Source organism: Apium graveolens, chromosome 7 (assembly GCF_009905375.1).
Source record: "Apium graveolens cultivar Ventura chromosome 7, ASM990537v1, whole genome shotgun sequence".
NCBI lineage: Eukaryota > Viridiplantae > Streptophyta > Magnoliopsida > Apiales > Apiaceae > Apium > Apium graveolens.
In genome coordinates, this window is record NC_133653.1 from 13,899,626 (window position 1) to 13,920,985 (window position 21,360).

The window sequence follows — 21,360 nt, forward strand, 5'->3', positions numbered from 1 at the left end:
TGTAATTTGTTCTAATCATGAAACCCAACTTGAGGCTAGTTATTTTGATCCTAAGATCGTTGTTAAGACTTCTTTTGGTGAGCCACCCACACTCGATCCTATTCTTTCATTTTTCACTCTTGAACAGTCTTTGGTACTTAATAATAAAACTCATAATGTTCTTATTTCTAGTAGCAAAGTACATAACCAAGAATTTCAAGTCATTATTTTTTTTAAATAACATAAAGAAGTGTCTGATTGGTCTATGAGTTTTGATAGTGCTATGAGTTTTATTTTGATGCATGATCTAATCTCTCTAGTGGATAATGTTTCTATTTTGGGTGGGTTTCACATGTGTATTGATTGTATTACGAAGTTAGTTTTCCCACGTTCTGGTTTTGGTTAATAAATAATTTTTTTTGTATGTGTCTCCCATAATAAAGTGTAGGTACGGGGGAGTAATTATGTATGTGTGAGTGAATGTGTGTGAATGTGTGTGTATGTGTGTTTTAGGTAATTGTGATTCTTCGTCATGCCCTTATCAGGTATTCTTGTCCTTTTACTTTGTCATTTTTCTCTCATTTGCATTCATTGAGGACAATGCATGATTTAGGTATGGGGGAGGGGTTTAGTAGTACTTACATATATATATATATATATAATCCAAAAAAATTAAAAATGAAAAAAAAATCCAAAGAATTCAGAGATATTTTGCTAAGTTGTCCAGTCCACTTTTGTACTTTAATACTAGTTGGTGTTAGCAGTTTTTCAAAACTTATATATATAATGCCTTGAGATGATTGAACATAGTTAAGTAAGGTTGTCTTCATGAAACTTGTGTCGAACGAATTTTTTCTTAAGAGTCCAAGACGGCATATTTGCACAGGTTCTTTGTAGGAAAGATTGTTTAGGGAAGTTTTCGATATCTGAGACAGAGCCCACATGTTGAAACAATATCGAATCAATTTTTTGTGAAAAAAGAAAAACAAAAGCAAAAAAGAAGAAGAGATGCTTGAATAAACTACTTCAATACCCAATATTCCTCATAAATAGAAAAAAGAAAAAAAATTGAGATGATGGGCACAAGTAGTATAATTGACTAGTCTTGTTTTGTGGCCTTTGTTACTCGAGTAATTAAGTCCGTAGGGGTATTTCAAAATCTAGTGCCCTAAGACCATCTGGTTTGGGAGTCATTGGCCCAAAGCTCACTACATGGGTAACATAGAAAACCTAAGAAAACGGACATTGCACAGTCAGTTAAATAAAAAAAATAAAAAAAACTGTGAATTTTGGCTAGATACTTGTTTTGATAGAGATTGATTCTGTTCAATATTGGTTGAAAAAGAGGAAATGTACTTACTCAATTGATTCTTTAGAGACCTATTTTCACAACACACCTTGGGATTTTTTGTAAACATTTAGAGTCGATATAAGTGAATTATTGATACCTACATCTTGGCTATAATTAGAAGAGTCTTAAAGGCGTGTATTTCCTAAAAATTCTTGTGTTGACACCGATGAATGTTATTGTTGATAGAGTTTGGACACTTGCTAGAGTATTTCACAGATTTTATGGGTATATCTTCTGTAAACCCTTAGGAGACAACACTCCTCTTGTAGAGATCGTCTATGAGTTTAATGGGTTGGTAAACCTAAAATTTCCCGTCACGCCTACGAAAAGGAGCATAGGACTTTTCTTAATTAGCATTTTTCTTTTTGATTTTTCTCGAGGATGAGCAAAAGATAGGTATGGGGAATTTGATAGGTCCATATTATTGCATATTATTAATACCTATTTTATGTCCGTTTTTGTAATTTTATTAATAAATAAATTATTTTACCTTGTTTTGTAGGAAAATAAATAAAATCAGAATTCGAGTTGGAAAAGGTACAAATAAGGAAGGAGGTGGACTATTCTAGAAGTCAAGAGAATTGGAAGATAAATAGAATACTTATTGGAGAAGAAGAAGGATTTACTTTAAAAATCCTACTTGTATTCCAAGAACCCAACCCTCATATTTTTCCTATATATATGGGTCTCCCCTCTTGTATTTTACACATCCAACACCCAACACACCCAAGACACCCAATTAGTTATTTATTTTGTTCATCTTTTTATCATGTGTAGCAATATTTGTTCCTTAGGATGAAGATAAAGTTAATTTAATTGCTTTGATATTTTCTCGTTCCTATTATTTGATTCTCATGATTTTTCTTGGTGCTTAATTGTTTAATTGACAAAGTGATTTTGATATATTATTTTTACCAGGTTTATTTTTCATAACTTATGCTTACTCCATGAAGTTTGAGGGTTATTGTTAGATAACAAGTTTCATAGTATATGCTTGTCTCGTTAATTAAAATTTATTTGTGAAGAAAAGAGAATTGATTTTAGGGCGAGTTGATTTTAATTGTGATTGATTAACGGATTCGGATTTCTAGGTTTTCGATATTATTTGATCTATTTGCTAATTAGGTTAATTCAAACTCCTCTCAAATCTTATTGTCTAGTTCGCCTGATTTAGATTGTTAGGGTTTTGAAAATTTATAGTCTCTGTGGATCGACCTGTATTTGCTACAATTAACCGATGTGCACTTGCAGTTATTTTACACATCAGATAGAGATAAAGACCATCCAATTACGTAGACAACATATTGTTCTCTTAGGGCTCCTGATTTACGAATTTCACTGGACAACTCTATATCACCTACAATCCTCCACATTTAATACATAACCAAAATATATCAAAAATAATGATATTAAGGATTTACACAAAATCCAAATACATAATCTATCACAATGACATGAGATATGAAATATCTTAAAACACCTACCATTGTATTCATATTGAATATTTCGATCCCACCACAATCGATTGACACGGAACCCTAGGCAGTTACAATACCTCTTCGTCGAGAACTACGCCTTTTTTAGTGAAGGAACTGTGATTGACGGTTGGTTTTTCAGTTCCAGGGCTTTAGGCTTTTAGCTCTTGTGAAGACAGTGTTTGAAGGAACAGTGTTTGAGCGACACATAAAGCAAGGGCAAGACAGTCTTTTCTTCTAGAATTAATTGTCTCATCATTTTTTATTTGAATAAATTGTCTCACATAAGCCCTATGTTTGGCTATTAATAATATAACTTGCGTAATAGCCCGTGCAAGATATGGGCAATTTTCTAGCAATATCTGAAATCCGCGTATAAAGTTTTAGAATTTTGTGAGGATGGTGAACATTCTGAAATTTTATAATATTGAAAAATTTAGAATTTTGAGAGAATTGGAAGCTGAATTTTGAATATCTTCGACCATATTTGAAGCAAAAACAATCGTGTTCCCGCGAATTGAATTCTTGTAATTCAGATAGATAGTGATTGTCAGGTATATTATGTGACTTTTTCATTTTTTTTACAAAAATGGTTAAATTTTTATTTTTTTTAAATCGAGTAGATTGTGATGTTAAGTTCGAAATAAACCTAAATATGTTGGTCTAAATCAAAAATTGAATAAATTTATGAATTATGTGTACATCTAACACTATTTCATTTATCACATAATTGTTCACTTATTTGATTTTTTGTTGTCAATTTGGTCAAATGACTAAAATATAGCAATTTATTTTATTAAAATTATATTATATATACGTTGTAACAATATATTTTTTATTGAATAAACACGCATTATGAACTTTATTTGTTTATTTTTTGTATTAGTGCGAACTTGATTATTTGACAATGTTAATTGATTTTTACATATAATATCGTAGATTTTAACAAGACGATTACTTAGAAACATATTACATTATTTACTAAATACATGTATGTCTTAATTTATTTATATTTTTCGTATAATGATTATCTTTATATGTTAGATATTGATCAAAATTATTATCTAAATTGTAACTTTAATTATTTAGAAATATATAGCTAACTAAATCATTATATAAGAACGGAAAACATGACTAAAAAGGTTATTTCATGAATTGCAATAGAAAGATGAAATTTTACTTTTTAGCGACACACACATATTAAGTATTTGATAAAAAATATAAAAGACATCGTGATAGTGGTATTGTAGTGTTAAACCTAATAGGTAGAATGTGGTTCGATTCCCGCCAACAACAATTTTTTAATTAATACATGGGCAAATCCATCATTTCATTGAGAATTAAAAGTCTCACTAATTTTATAATCATATTGGGCTATTATATATAGAAGAGATAGATTATTCTACAAGTTTAATGGAAGTTTTATCTCTTTAGTTTTTTTATTATTTTAAGTTTGAGTCTTTTGATCTTGAAATAAAATTGTCGTTGTATATTTGCTTGCCTAGAGATATTCTTTAAAAAGTGTAGTCAGATATTACAGTTTGCTGATGTCAAATAATATATAGTTCAAGTCTGATATATGTTATATCCATTTATAAATTTATCATTTATTAATATAGGTTTTATATGTTTAAAGTAGAACAAGTGTCAATCATCAAACATATCAACAATTAATCGACTCTTATACACTATTGTTTGGTTAATATTTAAACTGAACTAAATTTATCTATAAATTATTGGAATACACTTTAGGTCACAATATTATCGTACATTTTATGTATGCTATACTCGACCTATAATGTTAAATTTGTTTGCCTATTTAACCATTTTTGTATTCAAAAGTACAAGTCCGGGTCCAAGTCCGGGTCGAAGTGAACCAAGTTTCATTTTCATTTGTCAAAACCAAAGTTGAATCCATTTGAATGAGAACTCAGGAACAATTCAGTTTGTTTACTATTTTAGACAAACATTAAATATTTAAATATTTTGTAATATGATAAAAAATTTAGTAAAAAAATTATATTTGGTTTGCTATTTTAACAGTTAACCAGTAGTTTGACCAATACGGATGTTGGGTTATTATATATAGAAGAAACTATATTTATTTGAGTAATCCAGCCATACGGATGTGAAAATTATCAAAAATGAAGAGTCTACGAAAAAAATTAACTAATTTTAATATATAAATTTTAATTATTTTTACATAATCGAATATAGGGGTTGAGATCTCAACCCTATAATGTTCCTGCTATTTAGAATAAACATTAAACGATTCAACCATACGAATGTGAAAATGGTTAAAAGAAAATGTTGTATGAAATATTTGAATGGTTAAATAGTAATTTTTGGATTTTATTTATTAATTTTCATAAAATATTAAAATTAATTAACATATAATTAAAATCTTTCAATAAGAATTTTAATTTAAATGTGTATAATTTTCGGTCAAACCCAAATAGTATGAAATATTATATGATTGATGAGGTTTAAACCATTAACCTTATTTATATTTTCTTAGATAAAATTTATTTAAATGCTTGTTGCAAAATTGAAAAGTTATTTCTATAATAATAATAATAATAATAATAATAATAATAATTCTTGTTGTCGGACATGGTCATTTGGTTAATAAGATCCGACGAACTTGATCGTAAAAAATGACCAGACCAAAACAAAATGAAAAGGGTACCACATTATCTCACATATTATAGTTATTATAGTTTATTTTTGTCAGAAAAAAACAGTTTAATTAAATTGACAATAAGACGGCCAGGATAAACCCCCAACTGCCGATACAATTAGGTTGAAAAATAAATAACATGCTAAAAATAATTAGCTAGTTATTTTCTAATCGTTTAATACATAAAATTTAGAAGTTCTTGAAATTAAAAACGAAATTAAAGACATCCTCGGTTACCTAAACTATACCAACATCACAATTGACTTTATCACATAAAAATTATTGTTAACTCGGTGTTTAGAAACCCCAATCGCCTAAACCGATATTGGAAGAGAGGCACCCAGCTATCTTACACGTTGGATATCAGCTACAGACATGTCGGAAGTGTGAACCCTAAAAGATGAACAATCTTTAATTGTGAAAAGGTGAACTCTTGCAATAATAATCATCAATGCAATAACAATATACCACCCCAAATTCAATGCACATTATCTAGATTGTCAAAAACATCAATACCATTTTCAGATCTAACATCGAATAAATCCAAACGTAATTACACAAAAACATAAAAAAAAACACTTCAAAATGAGAGACAAGACAAACACTCTATAAAGAGACACACACAAATTTCCAAAAATTGGATTTTATTGAGTAAAATTAATAAAAATGAGATAAAAATGAAGGGGATGGGGACTCCCGCAAGATAAAAATCCAAACCCCTCGATTAACTTCAAAAAAATAAAGACATGAGATAAAGGCGGGTTGAGAGAGACTAGAGTTTTTATCCAATTGACAAAATCATTTTTTAAGTTAATTATTCTAATTAAGTAAGTATAAAAATACACACAAATCAAATCGAGCCGAATTGCTTTAAAAAATTCAAAGTTTTCAATATCGGGCCGGGTTTTTTTAAAATTCAGGTCGAGTCATGTCGAATTTCGTTCAAAATAGCTAGGCCCACGTATCATGCCGGGTTGGGCCACTGAACTATTATAAATAATTTTATTTTAATAATTTTATTTTTTTATTAATAATACATGATCGTATTTTTATTTTTGTATTTACAAGTTTAGACTTTTATTTATACATACACACTCTTAATTAGTATTAAAATAAATTATTCATATTATAATTTCAAATAGTTTAGAATTTAAATTTTAAATATTGGTAGTTCGATCTTAATATCAACAAAAGGTGTTCACGTATGAGTAATAGATGTGTAAATATTAATAAACCTTTACCACAATCAACGGGATTAATATACGCCATTTCGGATCACTTTTTCTTGTGCCTGTAAATCGGTAAATCTGTAAATCACAAGCACCGCTCTGATACTAATTGTTAGGTCCCGTAAGAGGGCTATATTAAGTTAGAAGGGGGTTGAATAGCTTAATTACCGATTTAAAAATTATTATGGCATTTTAAAATAATTAATCCCTTTTTTAAAAAATTTACCGAGTAGTTATGCAGTTTATATGTGCGTAAAATAAAGTGCAAGGAAACAAAATATCATACGGTGATTTTATCCTGGTTCGCGATGTCGCAACCTCTTATATATTCGCTCTCCACTACGTCTAGTCCCCGAGCTCCTCTCCCGGACTCGGGATTTTCCCTTATGATAAACTTGCTCCTTTAGTAGGCGGAGAAACCTTTACAACCTTATAAGTATTTGTCTTGGTGCGTAACACCCGGATTATCATCTCAAAATAACCTTAATACCTACACAATTTATCTTAGACAATAACTCACCTCTATTTCTTCAAAGCTGATGTAGAACCCTTGTGTAGACTTGGCTTCTAGCTATTGCCGGTCTTGGATCTTAGTGATTCGGTCTTGGGTCTTTTCTTTTCTTCACGGTGCAAAGACTACTAACTCCCCGTTAGTACATCTAGGACTTAGGTCTTCGAACGAGAATCACCTCACGTCACTTCACATCACTACAAAACTAATAAGACAATCCACAAAACAAATTGTATAGCGAAAAAATGGTTTGAACTAGTATGTTACGGTACTAGCTCACAAGACAGTATAATATTCAAAAATAATATTAAAACTAAATACGTATACTTGACTTAAGATAATAAATAATATTCAAGTATATTTATAATTACTTATTTTAAGATTAAATGAATTTATGGAGTAATATGAGAAGTCTTTTATGTAAAGCACTTATCGCTAATGACTTCTTCTATATTCTTCTTCTTTTGATATATATATATATGAATCGAAGAATACTTTAATTACAACCTCGGAGTTGTAATTAACCTTTAAGCTTGTAGGCTTAAGGTTTTAGTGTATACTTGTATTTTGACAATTATAGAGTCAAAGTATACTTTTAACTTCAAACACAAGTTTTTATGATTTGTTCGTTTAGCCAAGATCGAGATAAATAAAGTGCAAGTAGTTGGCTTGAGATTTGTGCTTTTGAAGTAAGACGAATAACTACGAATACTTTATATACCGAATTATAATCCCACGGAATACTGAAGATGTTAGTGGGGATTATACGATATGTTTCGTATCTGTTTATATATGCGGTGTGTTAGCCAAGATCGAGATAAATAAAGTGCAAGTAATTGGCTAACTCTTGAGTTTGAATCATATTTTAATTTGACGAATAATTATTAAGTATTTATATTTTGATTTATAATCCCCCGGAATACTAAAGATGTTATTGGGGATTATCCGATACTTTTCGTAATATTTTATGGACACGATATGTGTTAGCCAAGATCGAGATAAATAACGTGCAAGTAATTGGCCAACTCATGAAATTAAACCGTCTAGATATTTGACAAATTACGAAGTATTTATATACTGATTTATAATCCCCTAGAACACCAAAGATGTTAGTAGGGATTATACGATACTTCGTAATATTTTATAGACATGATGTGTTAGCCAAGATCGAGATAAATGAAGTGCACGTAATTGGTTAACTCGTGAAATTATGTCAAACAAAATCTCACCCTTGGAGATTAAGTATTGTGTTTTGTAGATCTTCCTTTTTATGTGTTTTTTGAAGATTAAGTACTTGTTCAAATTCTGAGTTCGAACATTAGTTTTCTTTTGGTTCGAGAACTTTCTTTATAAGAGATCTTGTATTAGAGTTTAAGATAAAGTAGAGAAATTAAGTACAAAACTCAAATAAAAATAACTCAAATAAGAAGCTAAAAGTTACCACTTTTGGAGAACGGTCGAAAAAGTTCGCCGGAAAAATTCGCCGTTGGTTCGGCCGGATTTGGCACTTAGAACAAACTTGGGAAGCCCTTAGGGAGGCCGGAAAGTGGTAGTGGATGAGCTCACTTGGTGGGAGGAAGCTTGGTTGGGTGAAGATGAGCTTGGATTTCAAAAACCTTGTATAGATGTAAATATATATCTAAGAGAGAGGAGGTTTTTGAGAAGAAGTATGTGTTTAGAATTTTAGAGAGATGAAGAGAGGATACTTCTTGAAAAAATCTCAGAAACTTTGTGGCTCTTTAGCTTGTATAAAATGAGTTGGGGTGGGGGTTTATTTATAGGAGAAGTTAGGTAGTTTGAATGGTGGATATGTCAGGAGAATGGATGGTGGATGATTAAAGTAGCATGGATTGATGACATGGAAAGCAAATTGTATTTATTTACCACTTGACATATGAGACAAATAAGTTTATGGAGTTTCCAATCCCAGCTGATTTATAAATATAATAATATATTTTTCTATTTTTTTAATCACTTAATTAAGCATTAACCACCATTAAATATGACTATCTTCAAAACTCTTTAAATAAATATCATAAAAAAATGATAAATATCTAAATATAATAAAATGATGTCCTGCAAATTTTGGTCAATGGTAACTAGGTCAAACGTGGTCAACTATGGGACCAACTGTCTCGATTTTTGTGCCCGGACAAAAATTATTGAAATGTTACGAAATTTTATCATGCATATAAAATACCATTTAAATGATTCATACCAAATTTAAAGTTATTCTAGCAGGTGGAAGTATTTTATTTAGATTTAAAACCACTGTGTTAGCTTTCGCTTTCGAATAAAATATCATTGGTCTTGAAATTAAATATATGGATCTTTTGACCAAAGTTTTGACTTGAATAAATGCTTAAACTATATTTCCTAATATATATAATATATTTGGATGTTAGGAAATATTTTTGAGCATTTTTGAATAATTGACTCCGAGAAATGCTGATTTTACGAAATGACTAAATGAGAGAAAATTACATCAAGTAAACATGGAATAGGTTATAAAAATGGATATTAATATTTCAATCATAAATATTAATAAAATTTGAATAAAAACTCTTTTGATGGATGTAAAAATATATTTGAAACGAAGAGTAAAATATTTTTGATATAGGACGAGACTTGTAAACAATATTTCTTTAATATTCCTTTTTCGAGCTTGTTGCCTTATTAGTGTTGCAATAGAGATCTAGAAAATATCATGTCTTGATATTTCTTCTTTGACTATCTTTATTTAGAGATATATTTCATAAAAGATATAATTTTGATATTTTAGAATAATGAATTATTTCTTTTATATATATATCTAAAGTATAAATATGTTTGAAAATGATTTTGCTAGTTTGACCATTTGACTTTGATTTGTATCAATTAAATTCATGTAATAATGGAGAGAATTTACGTGTATTTAAATTTTATGTTTAATTGTATAAATATCATAATAAATAATATATCGAAGATATTCTTTCAGAAGCTTTCATGAAGAAAATTTTAAAAATTTGTATCTTAATCTTTTATCTTTTCTGCTCGTAAAACTCGAGAGCATAAAAGGAAAATTTTTATAAAAAAAATCCGTTTTCTTTTTTACTCTCCAGACTCTAGCTCGGGAGCACATTGTAAGTAAAAAATTATTTGGTTGACATCTATTTAAACAGGTATTTGAAATATATCTGAAGTGAAAATTGAACAAGTTGTTCAATTGTACAAAATGTACGCATTAAAATCATCCGGGAACTCCAAATCTTACCTAGATTACTGGGTCTGTGAAATAAAAACAATACAATACATATATTACCAAGTAAAGACCAAAAAATATATATTCAAATTAAAGTTTTTTTAAAATTAAATAAACATAACTCATTTTTTAATTAAGTATAGAATAGTTGTTAAAAATAATTTTTAATAATAACTTTTAAATCCATGTAATAATATATGATATTTAAAATAGCATAAGGGTTTGCAATTAAAAACGTTAATATTTAAAGCAGTTTTTTATTTATTTCAACTCAAATTCATTTCAAAACTTAAAATATAAACTTATAATTTATTAAAATATTGATGATAATAACAATAATTTCAAATCAAATATTATAATATTAGTAATAATGTTTGTAAAGACATTAATAAAAACATAAATTGAAAAGATACATCTTTGTATAATCATTTTTTCTATTTGATTTTGCATGTTTAAAAAATTAGGATAGACATCAAGATAGCTATCAGTAAAAAATAATAATTACCAACTCAAAGATAAAAATTATAATGAGAAAAAATGAAGTAGGTAAATTAAATAAATATAAAAAAAGAATGGCGGTATTTGAGCCAAATAAGTTTACTGCACTTCCTAGGAAGTCAATATAGAAAGAAAGTGTAATTTGCTAGTTAAATAAGTTTGGAGTGTAACCAAACAAGCACCATGCGACCAAATTATCTCCCATTTTTAGTTGTGTATGCCAAAAATATAACAAATGTCGTAGCCGGGAATCGAACCCGGATTACCTGTGGCATGCAAATATTGACCACTACTACGACTGGAGGATAATTTTATTAATAAATATTTAAGAAAATTACGAAGCTGTTATAATGCACATCTATACTGAATTATTTTAGGTAAAATGGAATTAAAATTCATAATTTGATTCATGCCCTATTTTTTTATTAACTCTTTTAATCAGAATTTCACATTTTTTAAATCAAATTTACAAGATTGTTAATATATTAAATGATGGGATCAAGATCAAGCGCTTACCACTAAATAATAATGAATTTGACTTCTATAATTGTATATTAAGCTCACAAAAAAATAATTTGAAATTTCCAATGTGTTCCGAGTCATATTTCCGATACCCGATATACCCGTTTAAGAACTTGTTAGCATACTCAAAATGGAGCAGTTTATGTAAGAATCCAGTTCCAACACAATTTTATACTTTCAAAATGTTTTAAACTAACTGTAATAAAAATTAAAAACAATTAAACTCAATAACCAAGAATGGACCCGAAGTTTCAACTTACAACCCTTACCCTGAATTTTGTTTAGGAAAATTTAGATCCGAATTCAATGACACAACTCCAAATGTCCAGGGACATTTAATTATTTTTCTTTAGATTTTTATCCCGCCTTCAATAATTCTTTTTTTCTTACATTGAGGTTATAATGGCAAGAACATCTAGATAATGTTATTCTGTTCAATGTTAGAATTAGCAAGTGAGGGGAAAATTAGTAAAAATATATTTAGAAAACTAACCATGATTGAAACAAAAATACACAATAGATTTGTAAATTACAGTCCGGGGATCAAGATCCAGATACAAAACCTTCCACCCACGTGCCTATATTATATTTGGACAAGAGTTATGACTATAAAATAACATTTACAAGACAAGTCTTTTGATTAAATCAGTCATCAGTGTGCAACGAATACAAAAACTAGTAGTTCTATAGGTATGAGAAATTCAAAGTTTCTCTTGTTCGCAGTGTAGAAAAATTAAACTTTGGGCGTGGGAGTAGACAGATAATAAAAGCATAGCATATAGTATAAAATTAATATACCCTTTAGAGAGTAGACATAGAAGCATACAATTTTACAGAATGAATTTACTAGTAGTAAAAGTATATCTCAATTCAGGAAACCACATAATTTGATGATTTTTCTAATCCGTCTATTTCGTCATGAAAATCTTTTAGCATGGCATTATCATCTATAACACATAAAAGTGAACATTCACATTACCACATACATGCATACAATTGAATACATATAAAGGATAGAAAGATACATCACATAGATGCAGGAAATGCTTTCGATATTTGATATCATATCACCTTATATTCATGTTTTACACAGAGCAACATCCAAATAACAATACAACTATTTTTTGTTATATTTACTTGCATAAATTAAATACCAACACGTCTCCAAATTTATAATAATTATTTACCTTTTTCTTTAGAAAAAATTCCTTAATGGTACAGATCAAACAGCAAATAACAAGTCTATACCAGAAACATGAACCCACCCCACCGCATATTGTAACAATATGTTTAATACATGTAATCAATGATAAACAATGAAAATTAATACCTTTGTCTTGAAATGGTCTGATATCTGAACGTGGCAATCAGAAAGTCAAGTTTCATCCCTGTCTTTCTGGCTACTTGTGCAAGTAAAAAAGGTTAATCGAAGGTATCCTTGGGCAAAATTACCCATCCATATTTCTATTATATTATATCATTATTTAGATGCAGGGAATATTAAATATTTACTGTATAATACTACTAATGCTATACTGAGACTAACACCGTGTTAGTGAGATTGAAAACAGAAAGGAAATGAATTTAAAATTCTGAGGATAAAACAGAGTGCCTTTTCTTGCAGCTTCTGTTTGTGAATTTAGAACATATTATATTATCCACTACTTACTATTGTGTTGAGGGCATTATTAAAGTTTTCAAAAAAGATGGTAATAAGCCATCCCTTTTGCTCACTCCATAAAATTCATGGATTAGTAATTTGGGGAAGACCACCTTAAATTCATTATTCCTCTTTGTTTGTTTACGAATCTCACACACACGGTGAGGTGACAGCATTTATCAAGTAAAATACATACCTTAAACAGCTAGAGAATCTCCGTGGAAAGAATATGGTTGAACAGCAGATGAACATCAAAATCCTACCTTCATACAAGCCATTTATCTGGCAAAAACATTTCTAACTGGCTTCCACACCTCAAGTTAAAGATGTGAAAACAGTTAGTTGGCACATATTAACAAAGTTAATTCTGACCATAGTCCAAACATCCACCACTCTAAAATATCTGTATTTAACAAAGCCAACAAAAGGTTGCAAATTAGATCCTAGATGTTTGCTTATGTTCATCTAGTAAATTGTATTGGCCGCTTATTACCTAAATTTCAAAGGTTTAAAACCAAGATTTTTAAGTATACTCAAATTGATACAAGCTAACTGACTGTATTGAACCACATGGCCTATATATGTTACTTCATTTACATAATTACCTCCAAGCCATGCATTTTTATTATCTTTCCATTTTAGTAAACCCTTTTCCGTTTTAGTTGATAATTAGCTTCTTTGGAGGCCTCATCCCGCCTGACCATGGATCTACAAAATTCTCTAGTGTGTTTGGGACCTCTGCTGTGATCTCTCTCTCTGCGCCGCTTTTTCTGATCCCCAAAAAAACTTGGTTCTTCGCCAGATCCAAAGTGGCTGCCATGCTTCTTACTAACAGCTTTTTCATCGGAGTAAGCCTTTTTATCTTTCTGGCCCCAATGCTCGTTCCGGATAGAATCCTCGCCAAAATGCCCCCTTCTTTCATAATGGTTCCTAGTGATATTATGATGACGATGATTATGCCTTTCATCACCATATCTATCAGATCTTTTGGACATAGATTCTGCCCCGAGATTTGATCTCTCAGCATGATATGCCTTTCTATCCCTTGTACCAGTTGGTGAACGAGAGTTCTTCCCATGTCCATCATGCAAAGAGTGTGTGTTACGATCAAAATCTTCAGCACAAAGATCCTTACCTCGCGATCTTTGAGTGTGTTTATGTCCCGAATAGCTCCCACTGTTTTCTCTCTCTGCATGAAATAAATATTTTTGTGAACTTTTTGGTAGATTATGGCGAACCGTCTGTATGTCATCATCATCACTGTGTTGTTTCCTGGAAAGCAGAACTCAATCAGAAATCCAGAATGAAAAGAAGAATTCAAATGATGTAAATGAATGCACATGTGGAAAGCTAATTATGTGCACTGCAAATGCATGTGTTATTAATTATTAGTCAGAATGGTAGTGAACAGTGAGTGCTTGCTTCTTTCACAGTAAACTCATTGAAGCTATCAGGAGAATGGATATGAAAATCACATTTCTCTAATGATAATTGACAACTGACCAACCCATCCAGAAACAACACTTAAGTGGACAAACAGGCAAGAGAAGTGAGTTGGAATCTTTTTTAGAGGATACAGGACTTCAAGTCAGTAACATGCTTCACGTTGAGTAATCAGTTACCTCATCATGTATTCCTTTGAATGGTTCCCTCTGATTTTCAATCTCTGAGTTTCCGAGAAATCTTCATGCGTGAAGGGGTTTTCTGTTATGTTTCCTGCTAGGGGTGCCATGCCAGCCATCCTTGGAATGCCGCTGAAAGATGTTTCAAGTGTCAATCTAACTGACTTAGATGAAAGAGTTTTTTCTAATAGAAAACACACAGCACTAGAAATAGAGCAACTTACCTATGGGCAGGCATGTGACCATACATAGATGCCATGTAGGGAGAAACACCAATAGGTGAGACGGGAAACATAGATGCATTATAGGGCATCATGCCATGATTTGCATAAGTATTAGTGAAAGGCCTCATAGGACCAAATGCAATGTTGTTCCAATATGGTGTTGCAAAAGCTGGCATAGCCCCCACTGCATACATAGAATTACCTGGAATTTGAACAGTAAGTTGCAGCAAGCTTCAAAATATAATTTGCACACTAACAAGTAGGAGGTGCAGTATATTACCTGTCTGTAGCAAAGGATGGGAACTGTTAGTGAAGGGGCAGTCTCTTATAAAATGGTCTGGAGAATCACACATGTAACATGTACGGTCCACCTGAATTCCAATCAATCATTTTTACAAATGTTAAAAAAATGTATAATGTGTAAAATATAAATAAAATTACATTTTAAGCATGTCAAGGTTTCCTGCATTAATATCATTAAATTAATTACTGCAGTTTGTTGCTAAATTAATTATTACCAAATCAATCTTTTGCTCTTTAAAGTTTAAACCTATATTTGTTGAATTCTTTATGGGCTAATTTGAGCTCAGTGCCAGATTCCATAATGTCGTTTACTGACCAGAAATAGAACTGTAGATATGAGATGGTTAATGCACTTCATTCGTTCTTAAAATCAGCTATAATTTTACAGTTTCTTGATTAAAGAATTCTTTCTTTTTAAAAAAGAAAAAAATGTCGCTTCATCGAAAAGAAATAAACATCACGAGTACACCCTGAAGATCCATGTTGGTCTCCATTGGTTTATAATTTGTTCTTTCTATCGAACAATTTTTGACTTGTTGAGACAAGGGGAAATGAAAGAACGTTTTTACAATGCCCACTACATCAGATCTATATTTTGGCATGATGAGAACTAGCATATGGCAGAAAATGTAGTGAAGCAAATATTTCAAGACACAACAATCTGGTGCCTAGCTATTAATGTGTCAGCAAACTTTTAACTAGATAATATTATGTCTAGAAAGTTATATTCTATTCATAGAAGGTTTACTGTTTTACTTCAATATACGGGTTATGTCATATCGAGGAGGAGGGTATCTAAATTGTGAAGATATAAAACTATGTGGTTACAGTATTTAAAGAACCATGAATGAAGAAGCATTATCTCATCATCAAACTAGCACAGTAGGCCAGGAGCTGCCAGTATAAGCTGTTATGAAGTTACTTATCTAATCAACTAAAATGTTGGTAACACCCAAGTATAAAAGTCAAGAGTGTGATAACATGGAAAAATTGTAATACTGGTGCATACCTTTTTATACATAGCAGTAGCTGAAACTTTTTGATCTTCACCTGTCAAATTTAAATTCATAAATAAAATGAACTGTGTGTCAGCATAACACTTATCAGAGATAAAGTTAACACTGATCATATATCTTTGCATGCAGAAGCGTAAAAACAGCAAAACAGGAGACTTGTAGCAACTATACAGTAAATTATTACACTGAAAATAGTTTTGAAAAACGAAATATATCATATTTAGGTTCATACCTCTCTCCTGCGCATAATGCTGAGGCAAATTGAGGGGATAATTCTCTCCTTGGCAATCAGAAAAACCTGGATGATGTTCGATTTTACTTGGAGGATGCGCATGATGAAATTTTCTCTTTATTAGCGAGTCTCCATGAAAAGATTCTCCTAGAAGGCGGTTTGACACTTTTTCGGTAGCCGAAGGGTAAAGAATATTATTTTGCCTCATTTGATAAAGAGGCACAGCAGTAGAGATATTGTTACCCTGGATGACAGATTCTTCATCTGCATTTATTGATTTTAAAAGTTTATCTACTTGTTTCAGAAAAATATTAACCACCACTATCTCTCACTGCCAGCTTAACGAGTTAGTAAATGTTTTCTACCTGGGACATATCTCCGCAACACAGATTCTGGAATACAGAACTGGATTTGAGCTTCAAGCAAATGCACAATTGCTTCCCTTAAAGACAAATTTGGCAGTAAATCCTCAGCCTTAAATTTGTCCGAGGAACATTTAGGGCACTTCGACTTCTGAGTGAGAACTTCACGAATACCTGAACAATATCGGAAACAAAAACCAGAAGCAATAAATTATAGTTCCTAGTAATGGTTTACTATATATTATATTAACAAGTCGATAAATACAGAACGATAAAGGTTTAATAAGTTTGCAATTTGGCAATCATGTGAGGAAAACATTTACAGCAACTCACATCTTTCACAAAAGCTTTGGTGGCAGCAAGGTATTATCACAGCCTCCTTCATATACTTCGTGCAAATGAGACATCTAAGTTCCGATGGTAAGCAGGCATTTTTTTCTGCTAAATCGTAGAGGTCAATCGCTTTTCTGATAACAATTTTTTAAAAAAAATTGTCAGGCCTCTGAAACATACTGTAATAAATATAAAAAGAATAAGGGCGGTGAAAAGGATAAACTTTTACTTTCCCAGCTTCATATTCTCTTGGACTCTTGGTTCCATCATTTCTGGTGGTAATTTTCCTTTGGTGCCATAATGATCAGAACCTACATTGGCATTGCAGCATGATAAGTTTAGCACAAAAAGAGTGATAGAAGAATCATAAGGCATCATACCCACCTTTAAGGATAGCCTCAACACGGTCATCAGCTTGAAGCTTTTGCCCCCCTAACCTGGACACCAACCATGCAATCAATCCCAAAAAACTTTCACTAATAGTAAGTAAAGAGAAGGATCATATATCAGATCCAAGGGCATACAGATGTATAAGAGATATGACACAATAAGACACTCATCAATTCAAGAAAATATGAATGACACATAATTAACTGAAAGTATCACATAAGCATCAAGCAGGTAATTGAATTAGTAGAGATCTATATACACATCTACTTTAGGACAAAATATAAGATCTAAATAGAGAACAAAATGTGCTATCGGTTTAAGCAACAGTGAACTGCAGATATAGGAGGATGAGAACAGTAATACCTTGGGACTACAATATTTGCCTTCTCAGTATCACAGATAGACTTCCTTTTACATTCTAGATCATTATATGGGAAGATTTTCTCAGGAATTGGACACAAATTGATACCAAAAGCATTGAAGTCATGCATTTCTCCACCCTGCCAATATGAAGGGCGTCAAGATCCTTAAAGATAATTATAAGAATATCAAAAAATTACTAAATAGAAGCATAGGGAATGTATTGATATGATACGAAATGATCTAATCAACTTTATGATGATAAAGCTTAAGACATAAATGTGGAAAAAAAAAGCCTGTACCGCCATTTTTTTGGGGAAAGGTAACATCATAGAATAAGAAGGGAAAAAAAGCAGCTATAAGATTAAAGATGTGTAGCATATTGAACCTTTTCTCGAAGAACGCCAGACTTCTTCATCACCAAATTTTCAGTTGAATCAAAAGGCCTGCAAAAGTAATAGACCGCTGAAAACAAGCAAGATATTCTAACTGCCTTCATATCTGTTTACTGATCATAGCATATCAACAAAACTTTTGGGGGTACCAGTAGATAAAAATGTTAAAAATGTGTGATTGCAAAAAAAAAATTAGAATTAGAAAGATATATCAACTTTTAAACTTTGTTTACATTGTAATATATATATACCTGAAGTCGAAATTATAAACACTTAAAAGAAGCAGAGAAATTATCCAAAAAGATAAAAGTATAGGAGAAAGCAGATCGCAGATCGCAGGTCACAGGTCTCATAGGAAGAAAAACAAAGGACAAATAGAATAGGAAATATTTGATCCAACGGATCGGGAGGGTTTGATATTTGGGACTACAGCTCTTTCCTTTAATATACAAATGAAATTGGGCTTTACTGGGTTAAAGGCGCGCCTTTTTTGAGTTGCTATGTGAGGGTAGTGCCCTGCGCCTTGCGCGCAGACATGGCTTCGACAACACTGGTCTCAAACATTTTTAATGTTAATCCAAGTAACCCAAGTAGGAAAAATCAAGAAATGGTGAACGAGAGAAAAAGCAAAGAAATCATTAAGTCTTGCTTATTTCTCAAACAGCCAACAAACAACATAAAATATGTAAATTTTTTAAATAAACATACTTCCCTTATAGGAAACTTTCCAACAAAATCAGCACATATGGATAAATAAAAACAAAACATATTCTCGAAGCAGGATGATAGTTAAAACTTAACCCAAAAATGACACATTCACATTTAACATCTTCACGTGCGCATATAACATTTATTTTTATCTTGTGCTCTATTAGGTCAAATTACGTCAACGTAGCAAAGCCATGCAAGCGCATTTCAAACCTAGCTAAAACTTCATCAATCATACAGTAATGCTTTATCTTCCAAATTTCTAATTCCAACAATTTTTCCCTCAGTTAACATCACAGTAAATTATATGTGATCAATAAAAATTAAAAGAAGCCATATAATCACACAGATAAGAAAATGAATAACAAGATGTTCACAGGTAAACCATAATATAACTTCCGAGAAACTTACAAATCCATGCAAGGACCAAAAAACTAATCGGTCATACATTAATTCATTTTTAATCTAATTCTAATTAGTTCTCCACATTTCCCCAAAACACATCCTCATTAGCAATATATCAATTAATCATGACTTCGTGAGTAACTTAAAAAATCAAAAACAAGTACTATATTCTCAAAAATAAGAACATGAACAATAAAATGTTAAGCATCAAGCAATAACATAATTTCCAATAAACTTACAAAGGTGAAGGAACTGATCCAGCAGGTACTCTCTTGATAATCACACTGGAATTGCTTGGAATTTGATAATTTTCGTCATTATACTCTAGATTCATCAAATTCAATCAAAACAAAAAACACCGGATTAGTAACACAGTCATCGTCCTCTCTCTCTTACACACAAACTCACTCTCTCTCACACACACTCTCTCTCTCTCTCAGACGCACACACTCTCTCACAGACACACTCTCTCTCTCTCAGACACACACAAACACACACTCTCTCTCGGACACACACACTCTCCCTCTCTGTCTGAGACACACACACACTCTCTCTCCCACACTCACTCTCACACACACACTCTCCCTCTCAGACACACACAATCTCCCTCTCACAGAAACACTCTCTCTCTCGGACACACACACACTCCCTCTCTCTCTCACACACACTCACTCTCTCTCACACACACTCTCTCTCTCAGACACCCACACTCTCACAGACACACACTCTCTCTCTCTCTCTCAGACACACACAAACACACACTCTCTCGGACACACACACTCCCTCTGTCTCAGACACACACACTCTCTCTCTCTCTCACACACTCTCTCTAACACACACACTCTCTCTCTCTCTCTCGCACACACACACTCTCCCTCTCAGACACACACAATCTCCCACTCACAGACACACACTCTCTCTCTCGGACACACACACTCCCTCTCTCTCACACACACATACCCACACTCTCTCACACACACATACCCACACTCTCTCTCTCACACACACACTCTCTCTCTATCTCTCTCTCACAGACACACACCCACTCTCCCTCTCAGACACACACCCACTCTCTCTCTCTCAGACACACACCCTATCTCTCTCACACACATACACCCACACTCTCTCTCACACACATACACACACTCTCTCTCACACACACACGCTCTCTCTCTCTGACATACACGCACTCTCTCACACACACACACTCTCTCTCACACACACAATCTCTCTCACTCGCACACACATTTCTACGCAATTATAAACAAATTAACACAAAACAAATCAAAATCTAATCAAATCACAAACGAATCACATAAAAACATACATATACCTTTGCCGGAGAGATGATCGGAGAAGACGAGATCAAATTCACCACACGACTTGATGTTCTTATAAGCCATGATCTTCGACTTGAGTTCTCCGAATGAGATCGCCGGCCGGTCACCTATATCGACAACATCGAAGCTCACAGCGCTTCGAAACTTGAATCGTATCCACATCGTTTTGTTAACTCACTGAGTTAGCTCGCCAAATTCAACTCGTTTTAGTTTTATATGTGTCTGTTGTGTTGTGTGTGACAGATTATACATACAGAGGGAGGAAACAGATTTTGACACACAGCTGTCTGTATTTACAGTTTTTCTCCCTTTTTCTTTATTTTGTTGAATATATTATATTTGATAATTTATTTCAAGATATTGTTATTCTCATTTTACAAGATTTTAAATATTTGTTGTAGATATTCTGATTTTATAATATAAAAAGATAAATTTTATGAACAGATCTTGCAGATTTTAATTTATGATATCATGTGTGGTTTTATAAGATAAGGTAATCAACCAATTTTGTATTAAAATCAAAA

General features: G+C 31.8%; 1 protein-coding gene across 4 annotated transcripts; it reads right to left on the reverse strand.

Annotated features, from left to right (window-relative positions):
* Nucleotides 1–11,944: 11,944 nt before the first annotated feature.
* On the reverse strand, nucleotides 11,945–21,112 carry LOC141671482 (uncharacterized). 4 transcript variants are annotated; one of them, XR_012555147.1, is made up of 15 exons: nucleotides 20,830–21,111; nucleotides 19,736–19,820; nucleotides 18,377–18,434; nucleotides 17,992–18,128; nucleotides 17,623–17,675; nucleotides 17,468–17,549; nucleotides 17,239–17,372; nucleotides 16,909–17,079; nucleotides 16,544–16,807; nucleotides 16,305–16,345; nucleotides 15,273–15,363; nucleotides 14,993–15,194; nucleotides 14,769–14,900; nucleotides 12,817–14,418; nucleotides 11,945–12,064 (listed from the first exon to the last, which is right to left on the reverse strand). XR_012555147.1 is itself a non-coding variant. In XM_074477759.1 (15 exons), the coding sequence occupies exons 1-14, from the start codon at nucleotides 20,996–20,998 to the stop codon at nucleotides 13,785–13,787; spliced, it is 2,253 nt and encodes a 750-aa protein (XP_074333860.1). In that variant the 5' UTR covers nucleotides 20,999–21,112; the 3' UTR covers nucleotides 11,945–13,451; nucleotides 13,752–13,784. The 4 variants fall into 4 exon arrangements, 3 of the variants coding, with proteins under 3 accessions (XP_074333860.1, XP_074333859.1, XP_074333858.1); XM_074477759.1 differs by having other exon boundaries at nucleotides 11,945–13,451; nucleotides 13,752–14,418; nucleotides 20,830–21,112; XM_074477758.1 differs by having other exon boundaries at nucleotides 11,945–13,460; nucleotides 13,752–14,418; nucleotides 20,830–21,112.
* Nucleotides 21,113–21,360: the final 248 nt, after the last annotated feature.